Source organism: Rattus rattus, chromosome 11, assembly GCF_011064425.1.
Source record: "Rattus rattus isolate New Zealand chromosome 11, Rrattus_CSIRO_v1, whole genome shotgun sequence".
Taxonomy (NCBI): Eukaryota; Metazoa; Chordata; class Mammalia; order Rodentia; family Muridae; genus Rattus; species Rattus rattus.
The window spans coordinates 10,707,024-10,720,213 of NC_046164.1; the positions used below are offsets into that span (position 1 = coordinate 10,707,024).

The 13,190-nt window shown below is 47.1% G+C and overlaps 1 protein-coding gene across 1 annotated transcript in view; it reads right to left on the reverse strand.

Moving 5' to 3' along the window:
• Lin54 (lin-54 DREAM MuvB core complex component) overlaps positions 1–13,041 on the reverse strand; it is a 56,633-nt gene extending 43,592 nt beyond the window's left edge. The window contains exon 1 of the mRNA XM_032916254.1: positions 12,898–13,041. Within this exon, the coding sequence (XP_032772145.1) occupies positions 12,898–13,033 (136 nt within the window). The 5' untranslated portion in view covers positions 13,034–13,041. The remainder of the gene's footprint in view (positions 1–12,897) is intronic.
• Positions 13,042–13,190: the final 149 nt, after the last annotated feature.

Here is a 13,190-nt window from a genome sequence, read left to right on the forward strand (position 1 = left end):
CAACCCCGGGTCATGTGATGACAGGCAAATGTCCTGCTTCTAAGCCACATTCCTAGCTCTATTTTATTTGACAGAATTTGCCTAAGTCACTCAGGTTAACCTGTGAGTGGGGATCCTTCTGCCTCAGCCACCCAATAGCAAGGATCCTGGGCACACAGCACCATGGAAAAAAACCTTTGAAACAAGAGCCATCGCTGGGCAGTGCTGAAGCACACCTTCAATTCTAAGAGGAAAGGCGGCTGGGTCTCTGAGTTAGAGGCCAGTCTGGCTTACAGGATGAGTTCAGGACACGCACACACCAACAACGAAAGGCAAAAACTGTCACTGTCTTCCTCACAGCTCATACGAAAATGCAACCCCTCCCCTGTAGTCTCCCAAGAGCATATTTATCCCACCAACATTTCATACTCTAAGTGTGCACATCTGACACCGTTCAGTCTACCCCCAAGCACTCTGCTTTATGCTATTATCAATGATGTTCCCCTACGTCCCAAGTGTCTATCATTAATACTGAGATATAATTGATTTTTGATTGCTGTCTACGTACCCTGCATCCTAAGCCCACTTATTAACTGCAATAGCTTTCAATGTAGATTCCTCTTTTTTTTTTTTTTTTTTTTTTAATTTATATGAGTACACTGTCATTGTCCTTAGACGCACCAGAAGAGGGCATCAGATCCCATTACAGATGGTTGTGAGCCACCATGTGGTTGCTGGGATTTGAACTCAGGACCTCTGGAAGAGCGGTCAGTGCTCTTAACCAGTGAGCCATCTCTCCAGCCTTCAATGTAGATGCCTTAAAATGTTCATCAACGCTTGTCTGCAAGTGGTAACGGCAATTCCCCCTTTCTAATCCGCATGCCTTCCATTTCCTTTGCCTTTCTGCATTTGCTGTGATGTCACACAAAATGACTTAAGGGGATGCTTGATGACATGCTTCCCAGTGCCATCTATTTAACTGTAGGTTTCTCAGATCCCCTTCACATTGAAAAGGTTGGCTTTCATTCTGTTTTCTGACTCTTTCGAGTGGTCCTTTGAATATATAGACATACAGAGATATAGATATGTATATGGGTTCATTTGTGGGCTGCTGCACAAGTACAGTGGGGCAAGTGTAGAGGGCAGAGGACACGGGAGAATGTCAATCACTAGGACAGAACATAGGCCAAACGCACCGTATCTGCAAAGCCATCTTGCCCATCCTGAAGAGAAAACAAACAAAATAAATACAAAAATAAACTTGGCATAAAGAAATAGAGCATTGACTACTCTTGCAGAGGATGGGGCTGGGTTCCCAGCACCCATATGGCAGCCTACAACCATGAGCTGTCTCCAGTCCCAGGCGGTCTGATGCCTTCTTCTGGACTCTGAAGGCACTACACACATGTGACACATAGGCATACACAGGCAAGACATCACTACATATGAAGTAAAAATGGATACATCATAAAGAAATTAAATGAGCTCCAGTGGTGGTTCGTGTGTATAACCCAAGGACTTAGGAGGTAGAGTAGGAAGATTATGAGTTCAAGGCTGACCCGGGTAGTGGGGTAGTGGTTTAAGTGAGTAGTGGCCGCACAGGCTCAAACGTGAACACTGGCTCCCAGTTGTGGGGCTGCTCGGGAGGATGTAGAAACCTTTACAGGTAAGGCTGGGGGAAGCCCATCACTGGGGAGGATGTAGAAACCTTTCCAGGTAAGGCTGGGGGAAGCCCATCACTGGGGAGGATGTAGAAACCTTTCCAGGTAAGGCTGGGGGAAGCCCATCACTGGGGAGGATGTAGAAACCTTTCCAGGTAAGGCTGGAGGAAGCCCATCACTGGGGAGGATGCTGAGGCTTCCTCAGTCACATCCCCCTTCCTGCTCTGCACTCGCTGTGCATGGAGGGAATGTGCAGCTTCCTGTCCCTATGCCGTGTCTTTCCTGCCACAGTGGGTTCTTGCTCTGGAACCATAAGCAAAGTAAACTGTCTTCTTGAAGTCGCTTTTGGTCATGGTATTTTATCACAGCACAGAAGGGCAACTGATAGCCATGTACACATCAAGACCCAGTCACAAAAGAGAGGCAAGGATGGAAATATAGCTTCTCAGTAGAACACTGGCCTAGTATATATATGAGGCCCAACCAATGTTCAATTTCCAGCAACACACACACACACACACACACACACACACACACACACACACACACACACAATTCTGTCATATGCTTTTCTATATTTTACCAAAAAATCAGATGGTATCTACTTTAGTCTAAAAGTTAAAGTAATTTTATTACCAATCCAGCCCTACATTCTCAATCCATCATGCCTCACACGTGTGTTAACTGCTGGATTTATTGTTACTATTTTGCTAATAAGCACTTGTGTCTACTTTCTGTCCTTCTCTTTTCTTGTAACATCTGCCTGGGAATGAGGCAGCCTGACAGAGATGAAGTGCGTCCATTCTCTGCTCAGGAAGGCTGTGCACACAGCTGTCTTTCCTTCTCCCATGCTCCTTCGGCTGTATCAGTGAAGACACAGAGCTCAGGAAGCTTTCTCTAGGTCTCAGGTGCCCTTTGTGTGCACTGGCCTTCAGTGACCCTGCTTCAGACTGCCAAGCTTCTACAGAAGAAACCACTGCCCTGGCTTCAGAAAGGCTTCTTTAATCTTATAAATTTAGTATCTTTGATAAACTCTTACTGTTTCACCTTTGATATTTGATAGTTTGTGTTTCTGAGGAATTTGTCTATTTCCTCTTGCCAAATTTATCAGCACTATATAATTGTGTGTGTGTGTGTGTGTGTGTGTGTGTGTGTGTGTGTGTGTGTAGTTAAAGTTAGTATAATAATCTGTAGCTTATGGAGAAAAGTGTCCTCTTCATTCCTCCCACTGGTATTTTTTTTTCTACCTTCTTCATGGTTAATCTGGCTAGTGGTTTCAGGTCTCATTTTTACCTGGCAAGTGCTAGCTTTACCTCCTTTCTTCTGAGTGCTTCAGGTGTAATCTGACCTTCTTTTTCCAGAATCTTAAAAAGACAAGGCCCAGGGCTCAGCAGCGAAGCCCAGAAGCCCAAGTGTTACTTCTCTGTCACTCTCACCCTAACGCCTGCTATTGTAATTACATTCACATAAGTTTTCGGGCCCTGGCTCAGATCACCCTGACGGGGAAGCCCTCTATACCTACCACAAGCCGTTAGGACAAAGGGAAAAAATTAACCAGAAGAACAGCAATGCTACTTTAAATGTACTTCACTAAGGTCAATTTTACTATTCACTTCCAAACATTTTCTAATAACCCTTGTGACTTCATCTTTCACTCAGATAATAATAGATAACATTTAATACCTAACCATTTGGAGACTTTCTATGTATTGTATATCAGCTTCTAGTTAACTCTTCTATTGTCAAATGACAGAAACTCTAGCATTTCCACAATCTGAACAAGACAACCGTGAGTCGGTTAGGATCCGTCCTGGTGAAGTTTTCACTGTGCACTTGAACACTCACGCGTCCTGAAGATCAGAGTGTCAGTCAAGTTGGTTTTCAGTATTACTTCAGAGCCCGCATCCTCACTTACGTTTAGTCAGGCGTGGTGGTGCACTTACTTGAGTGACCCCGAGTATGCTGAGTGCGGGCAAGCCTGGGTTCTACAGCAAGGACAAAGGCAGAGCAACTGGCTGAACAAGGGACACAGAAAGCCAACTGCTCTACTGTTTTAGCAACCACTGAGAGAGGGTGGTAAAGTCCTGAGATGTGACAGTGCTTTGACTATTGTCTCTTCTGTACATTCTGTTTCTGATCCTTTAAAGAAAGCTCTGCTTTTAGAAAACATAGGACCCAGAATAGCACAGCATGGTGGTGCGTGCTAGAAACCCCAGTACTTGGGAGGCAAGAGGGTTATTCTGAGGCAGTTCCAGAGCCAGCCTGAGTGAGTCTGCTTCATAATGGGGTAAACAAAGGGGGAAGAAGGAAAAAAGCAAAAGAAGAAGGGGGAGAGGCAACAGGGGACAGAGAATGCCCACATGAAGTTCTTGGTTACAGACGCAGAAGCCTGTTTGTGCCTTTCTGAAGCAGGAGTTCAAACTTGTAGTAACAAACAGTCTGATTTGGTTTGGCCAGTCTGTAAGTAATGTGGGACTGTGCAACGTTCCGGAGCCAGGACACCTCAGAGACCGTTCAGCAGGCCACAGGGCACCGTATCCTTCTAGATTTCCATTTGGGCCACATGCACGGCATACTTACTAAATAAATAAATTACTTAAATAAATTCTCCAAAGAAGCTTGTGAGCACAGCAAGCAAAGGGTTTGGCCTTTCAGTTACATGATTCATCCCCTAATTTTATCCCTTAGGAATGGGAGCTATGTGCTGGTGTGTGTCTTCATCAGTGTCGAAGTCTGTTCTAAGGAAGACAGGCTCTTCACAGGCCAAGGACGTTAGCTTGCTTCACATGCACAGGAGTGACCCCCAGTGTACAGAGGGGAAGAACCCAGAACATAGCATGGAATCCTCATGCTTCCAGTAGTCTCACCACCCAGCACGAACATTCTATGTCTAAAAGCAAAAGTACACTCCCAGAAGTCAATCAAGTTTTACTTCCTCACAGCTGAAAACGGTTGAATGGTTTAAGTCCAAGCAGTGACTCTAATGATTTCTAACTGTCTCAATGACACTAAAGCCCTCTGTTAAATACAGCCCTCATTACCATGAGGCACTACACCCTGCCCCAAGTCTCCTCACAGCATCTAGTGTCACTACGAGTTCTTGACTATTTGTCTATAGCTTGATTACACTCCCACCCCCCGGCCCAGTTCTTCAAGGCGTGAGCTACAGCAGGAAAGAGACCTGCTCAGCTCCTCACCATCACAGCCTCTCGTCCTAGAGCCTACCACAGCGCTGGCAAACAGCAGCCTCTCAGTAGACATTTGAAAAATGAATAAATTAACCATAGACGAGGGATACCACTGAATAACTCCACCATTATTTATAGAGGGCTTTGCAAAAAACTATCAACATACGGTGGGTGTGCACAGTCCTCAGGACTGCACAGCACTTTGGTAAAAATCCACCATAAGACATGCTAACAAGCTGAAAAGCCATTTCCAAGTCCGCCTTTCAACATCAGCCTCTGCAAATACTTTCCATCTAAAACTCCACGCAGCCTGACTTTTAACTAGCTTACAGTTCTATCAGCAGCTTAACTGAAGGCACTTTCTCACTTTGAGACTATTTGGGAAATTAAGCCCCCAAGAGCTTAGAAGAAACCAACAGACGAAGAGATAATATGCCATCTCAACGTTGGACTAGACAGCAGCTAAGGAGCTGCTAAGGAAAAACTCCACAGCAGAGACAAACAGATTTGATTTAGCACAGGGATAATGAAAAAGAAGTAAGTTTATCTAAAATTTTAAAGTAATATAGATGGAAATAAAAGGCTACATCTTGACATTTTAAAGAATGTATTACAGTGTTAGCACAGAAGAAACATACCAGAAGGCTGAAGCAGGAGTATCTTGAACTCAGTGTCAGCACCGATTGTGTGGAAAGACCTTACTGCAGACAAGCAGCTACTGTTTAGGATTCCACAGGGTAGAAGGACCCATTTCCGGTCATGGCTCTACCTGCTGCTTGTCTGTGTACTGGCTCCCTCCGAGGACTGCCTGGAACAAGCATGTACACTGCACCTCCGCCTTGCTTTCCTCCTTCCACATGCTCTGTTTTTATGCACGCTGTACTCCATCGCAGCTGGCCTCTCCCTCAAGACTGCTGATGCCACGGGCCAGCCAGCTTCCCCCTGCTCCTGCTGCCCTGCTTTCCCCACCAAGATGGACGGTTCCCATGGAGACTTGTCCTGGTAACCACAGCTGCTAAGGCCATAGTATGTCCAAAGGACAGCACGAAACAAGGATGCTTAATCAAAGTCATTTGAGAAGCGACCCCCAAACACTAGAGGACGTGACAGGCTCCCAGCATCCTCCTTGCTCTGCTACCATGAACGGTAAACCGGGACTGCAAGCTACAGTGAATGGTTTCTTCAGTTCAGATGTCATATCACAGCTATGAGAAGCAAAACCAAGATGCTAATCCAAGCCTCTTGGATTCCCGTTTAATATCCTTATTGATACCTGTAAGGTCAGCATTGTATGTCCTAAATAAATAAAAAGGAAAATAACACTAGTCAATATTTTCCATATAATTTCTCTTCAAATGCCGTCGACATCATCTTCATCTTCACCATCGTCTCCTACATCTTCATCTTCTTCTTCATTATCAGACAAGGTCTCACTATGTAGCCCTGGCTGGCCCAGAACTTATTATGTAGACCAAACTGGCCTCAAACCCATAGACCCACCTGTCTCGTCTCCTGAGTGCTGAGAGTAAAGATGGGCACCGCACTCAGCTAACTATCATCTCCTTTAAGTTATGGTCGCTTTTCAGTCAGTCATTAGATGTGTTTCCTCATTTTCCTCTTTACTTGCATGTTTTTCTTCTCTAACTCATTAATTATCTATATTTCTCAATGAGGCATGTCAAAATGTGATAGTTATTTAATTTTTAAAAAATTCTTCTTGTGTATATTATATCCCATCCCAATAGTTCCCCCTCCCCCATTCCTCCCAGCCTCCCACATCCTCCCTCCCCCAGATCCACCCCAGATCCAATCCAACTCCTCTCCTTGGAGAAAGGCAGTCCCTCCCAGGGACATTAACCAAACATGCATACAATAAGACCTGTCCCATCAAGGCTGGACAAGGCAACCCAGCCCACAAGTAGGCCAAAGAGCTGGGACAGCCACACCTCTTCACCCCCATCTCACCACGCCCCTGCACCCTCTTCACTCCCATCTCACCATGCCCCTGCACCCTCTTCACCCCCGTCTCACCATGCCCCTGCACCCTCTTCACCCCATCTCACCATGCCCCTGCACCCTCTTCACCCCATCTCACCATGCCCTGCACCTCTTTCACCCCCATCTCACCATGCCCCTGCACCTCTTCACCCCCATCTCACCACGCCTCAAGACCCTCTTCACCCCTGGTCTCCACCACGCCCCTGCACCTCTTCACCCCTGTCTCACCACGCCCCTGCACCCTCTTCCACCCCCATCTCCATGCCCTGCACCCTCTTTCACCTCATCTCACCATGCCCTGCACCCTCTTCACCCCATCTCACCATGCCCCTGCACCCTCTTCACCCCATCTCACCATGCCCCTGCACCCCTCTTCACCCCATCTCACCATGCCCCTGCACCCTCTTCACCCCCATCTCACCATGCCCCTGCACCCTCTTCACCCCATCTCACCATGCCCCTGCACCCTCTTCACCTCCGTCTCACCATGCCCCTGCACCAGCACCCTTAACCCCCTACACACACTCCTCCCACTGTTAGGATTTCCACAAGAACACAAGCCACTCAGCCGTACATCTACACAGAAGCTCAAGATCCTTTAATCTGTGGCTGGGGAGGTGGCTTAGCTGGTAAATTTGCTTACTACCAAGCCCAATGACCAATGATTTATGGGTCCACTTGGTGGGAGGAGAGAATCAACTCTCAAAACGTTGTCCTCTGGCCTCCACATGAAGACCAGGACATGTGAACTCACACACAAAACAGTAAATTAATTAAAATAAGATTAGATGTTTTTAATCTTTGATATATCTTCATAGAAATACTAAATACTAATCTATCATATAAAGTGTAGATCAGTATTAATTACTCTGTCCTTTTGCAATCAACAGTATCCAATCTCCACAGCCTGGAGAATACTATGGCATTTTACTTATGTCCCTTCATCTACAGTACATCTCATATAAACATATGTCCCTAAGTACGTTTCTGAGGCTGCCATTCCATTCAAAAGTTGTTTGCAACTCAGAGCCTAGTGCAGTCAGGCCGCTTCCGGCCTATCGTTTCAATCTGACCTGCAGTGATTTTGAAACTGAAAGCCCTTGGGGCAATGATGTTTATTTTACTTACATCCCTTGCATAGTATAGGACCCACAGACAACCCTTGATACAGGTTGGCTGTTCCTTATCCAAAATGCCTGGAATCAAAAGTGTTCCAGATTCTCCAGTTTCACATTGGGAAACAAATTAACTACAATTATCCAGACCGTTGTACTCATGTATTTAGGAATACACTCTCACACACACCTATGTAACAAAAATTAATGAGAAAGGAGGCCATGAACTTCAAAAAGAACAAGGAGTGTACATGGGAGGTTTTGGAGGGAGGAAAGAGAATGGGGAGTGCTGTAATTATAATTGAATAAGTAATAATAGTCACAGCTCACTATAAAGATACACACCTTTAATCCCAATACTCAGAAGCAAGATTCTTTCTGTCCCAAGTTGGAGGTTAGTGTGTGCTACTAAGAATGTCAGGTCAGCCTAGGCTACAGAAAAAAAAGGAGAGAGAGAGAGAGAGAGAGAGAGAGAGAGAGAGAGAGAGAGAGAGACAAACAGACAGACACAGACACTAAGAATCAACCCAAAAGGCACCAAAGTTGGTGGTTCCAATGAACCTGATCGTGAACTTGGTAGTTAAGGGGCAGCAGCTGCCCTTCCAAGGAGCCTAGCACCATACGGCAGCAGCTCAGCACCGTCTGCGCCCCAGCGTCACGTAGCCAATGCATGCTGTGGGCATCAGTGCATGCTTGTGGGCACTGTATGCATATGGTACACAGACAAAATGCACACACACAAAAAAGCTAACCTGGGCTACATAGCAAGACTGCATCACAAAACAAACAGAAAACCAAAATAACGAAGCCTTTTTAAGTTTTAAAATTTCTTACTCTTACTCTAAGTAAGCTAAATGATGTAGACCTAAACAATTGCACCATAATTTTAAAAAACAAAACAAACAAACAAACAAAACCAAAACAAAGCAAAAAACAAAAAAGCCAAACTACCTAATTTCTACTGAATAACGCAGGATCAAATTATATGTGTGTACATATATTTCAGTTCTAGCGCTTAACCCCTTTAACAAGGGAGTTAGTTTTGATGTGCACGTGCACATATGCCATGTATGTGCCGGTTCTTGAGGCCGAAGGTGCCAGACTCCCTGGAGCTGGAGTTAAAGGCAGTTGTGAAGGCATGAACACTCCTAATGGGTGAGCTGTCTCCTCAGCCACAACTCTACTACTTTGTCATTCATTTACTTATTGGGAGCACACTTGCCAGACATAAGTCAGAGAGCGCCTTGTGACAGCTGCAGGACTGTTGTGTACTAGTGCCTTTACCTGCTGAGCAGTCTGACTGGCCCCTCAAATTATATGTTTAATGAGCAATAATAATTAAGTCTTCTAAGTACTTCTCAGGTATTTACTGTAAAACATTCTTTGGCTTCTCATTCTTGTATTAAGTCAAAGCCAAAGTTCGAACTATATATACATTATTTTTATATATATATATATTATGTATAATGTAGATATTATTTATATATATATAAGATATATAAATATTCAAAGTATGTGTCCTTTATATCACAATATACCACATATACTAATATGAAATACTATCATATCACTTTGTAAACAACCTAAGTAAGAAAACATTGCTAGTTGCAAATACTACTAGTAGGCATTTCTTAACTATTTTTTTTTTTGGATGTAATAAGCAAAGGCGAGGTTTATTACGGAGATCTATTACGGGGATCTCCGGGTCGACACGTATCCTGCGCAGGAGACAGAGGAATTGACCATTTCTTAACTATTAACCTGTTTATTCTCATAATTCAAGGTCACTGACCCAACCTTCTGCCACTTAAGGTGAAGGGAAAAGGAGAGCCCCAACCAGTGTATAAAATGTTATATACCATGTATCCCTGTTAGTGTCATTCCTGCTGGATGTAGAGAGGCTGCCTAGTAACCCTGTAACAATCTACAACATTGTGGACCTTCAGATGACAAAAGTAAGCTGGGGCCATTATAAGGTCAATCGAGCCTTATAGTCAAGGTATCAGTGCTCTAGTTACCCGAACAAAGAAGCAGCATTTGTAATATAACAGGTTCCAATCGCCTTCATCAGTTATACGTGCTCAGAGCTTTCATCCAATCATCACATCTCTCACAGTGAAGCCAAATTCATAAGCAGAACTGTGCTCCCAACCAGAATTTCACTTGTAGTTTACAGCCTCTTATAAAATCTCCCATAACTTCATTCTCTGAATTCATGAAATTAGATGGGGACAGTGAAAAAATTCCATTTAAAAATGAACAGAAAATACGATTTACAGTATTAACTGTTATTTGCCAAGTGGCAGGATCAATGGTGCCACCCCAAAGATGACAAGGCCATATAAAATTTTTTGACTACTACAAAATTGGTCCATACATTCAAGAATAGATGAGGACCCGCATCCCAACAAATTCCAGACTATGCCCTGTCACCAACATTAAATGTAGAAGAAAACGCCAATGTTGTGCCTCCCGAAAGAAACACAACTCCCTAAACTGCTGGACACCACCAGCCAACCCCCACTGAGTGGGTATCTTAAGTATTCTATCGGGAAATCATGGTAAGTACTAGCGGTTCCTCTAGGCCTCAGCTGCAGCCTTAGGTATAAGCAAACTCAGTCCTCTTGATACTTAAAAAAACAATAATGTTGATGTCATTACAAGGCTACTGATCCTTTGCACTCCGGACAAGTCATTCTTGATCCCCAACGTATTTCCTCCCCCCAGCTCCCAAATAAAGAGCTCTGCAGACAGAGAACCCTCCGGTACCCCCTTCTCCTCTACCTCCAAAGGCTGCTGCTTTCTCCACCCTCCGGCTCCGAGGAGCGGGCTCCAGAGGTCCCGGGCAATTTCGAGCCCGGGCAGTGCTTGTTTTGCCTGTGCACCGTAGCTCTGTCCAGCTGCTTCCTTTCCCAGTTTGCCCGAAATGGAGCGCTAAACAGTATCCGGGGACCCAGGAGGGAGCCGGGGTGGCGATGTCGCCGCGGCCACCGCCTCTGGTATGTCAGGGGCCGGGATTGTATTTCGAAAGATCCGCCATTTTCACCTCGTCATCACCATCACAGCTCAGCAGCTTCCCCCAACAGCCGAGCCCCGGCCGCTGCCGCCGCCGCCGCCAGTCACCTCCCCCTTCCTCCTGCTCCCGCCCCGGCCCGCCCTCCCGAGCAGCGCACACCCACATATCCGGGGAAACCTCCCGCCCGCCCCGCCAACCTTCAAACGCACACCGGGGATTCCAGCGCTCACCGGCGGGTCGTGCCCACCCTATCATCCCAGGACCAGACACACGGCTCCCGTGAGCCCCGAGGAACGCCACAGGGAGTGGAGATACCTGCGGATTCCAAGGCCGGGATGTTGATTAGGAGGGCAAGCCGTGTGGACTCTGACACAAGAACCGTAAAGCCCCAAACTTTCATTTCCAGAAAAATACTTCAGAGAGATGGTAGACCATATTCCATGTACATTTCAGAGTCACCGGAGAGCTGTAACGTCACTCGCCAAGGTTGGCATTCTACTCCACCCACAGAACTACTTTGACAGTATGGCTATTTCCATATGCATGCTTGACTTCTCCGACACTCCTTAAATTACAGGCGCTGATCCTGCAGGCGGCCGTCTCCCCCCACCCCTTAATCATTAAGAATAAAGTTCTGAACTGTTTTCCTCTCCACTTAACTTTAACCATTTCTGCCCATGAACACCATTATTACATCCATTTGTCGTTAGTTTAAGATACACAAGCGCTACTAAAATTAAACTGTATTGATTCAACTGTGTAATCATTCATAATCATCAACTTCTCACATATAGAAAACACAGCTCTTCGCTAGAATCCTTTACCAACTGGTTTTAAGATCTAAATTTCCAAATTAAAAACCATCTGCTACTGATAACACTTGTTCAGTTCGGGGTGGGGTGGGGGATCAGCTTGCTTTGGAACAAGATTCCGAAACAACCTATCCACCCCTTTCGTTCCTCTCATTATGTAGTCTAATAAGTTCCTAAAAGGGGATATAAGTAATTAATCATGTAAGGAATGAGAACATATAAGCTGCAAGGTTTGATAGGACCAGCATTCCCCCAAAATTTTGGCTTCAGAAAGCCTTAATAATTGCCAGCTCAAAAGCTTTATTCTTTATCATTCAGCTACACTATGAGCTCTAAAAGACCTCACTGAAACGAGCAAACTGAATAATAACAACTATTCTACTGTCTTAAGTTTACCTAAGAATAAGGAAGAAGCAGAAGCCATTTCATTTCCCTACCTTGTTTGAATGACAACTCCATATAAAAGTCAAGCAGGCTCGGGCTTAATCAAGGGCTGTCTCCCACCCACTCCAGCGCGTTTCTACAGAGAGCCCGCTAGAGGCTGAGCACAGTGTAAGGGGTTCCCAGGTTCTTCATCTTTCAACTTTATTCCCCACCAACAGCCGGGTCCACCGGCACTCGGATGGTTGTTTACCGTTGCTTGGCCAGGCTGAGTCCCAGCCCGCTCCCTTCCCCCGTGCACCGCGGGGACACTATGACATTTGGCTGGTGGGCTTCGCGAGGGAAACGGACACACAGCCAGAGGAGTCCATACAAAGGGGCGTAGGAAGAACGCGGCGCCGGGCAGCAGCGAAAGGAGGCGCTGGTACGAAATGACACAGCAGCAAAACAGGTTCCCAGAAGCCCGGGGCCGGCGGCCGCTTCCCGGGCCTCGCCGAGAGCCTGTCAACAGCCGCCGGGCCCTTCCACCCGAGCGCGGGACGGGCGGCGCCGGCCCCGCCGACTGACAGCCGCGCTCTCGGATGCCAGCGGCTCGCGGCCGCACCCCGAGGACCCTCCCGTCCGCCGCGGCCCACCGGCCCGGCTGCCCGGGAGCCGGCCAGCGCTCTCTGCCCGCGCGGCCGCCCGGAGCGCGGGCCCGGCGCCGGTTCCCGCCGCTCAGCCCGGGTCTTCCGAGCTGACACTCACCCGAGCCGGCGGCGCCGCCGCCTCCTTCTCGCGCCGCGCTCCCGGGCTCCCAGCAGCCGCGGCGGCGGCGGCGCCTCCGAAACACAGACCCGGGTTTGTTCAAAATCACGCGCCCAGCGCCATTCCACCGCCGCATCCCATAATACGCCGGGCCGCCCCGCCCCGCCCGCGCGCCGCCCCGCCCGCCCCTGCGCCGCCCCGCCCCCGCCGGTGGCCGCGACCCGCCCCTTCCGCGACCCGCCCCGCCCCCTGGCAACCCGAGTCGCGTCATTGCGCAAGGCTTGGGGAGCGCT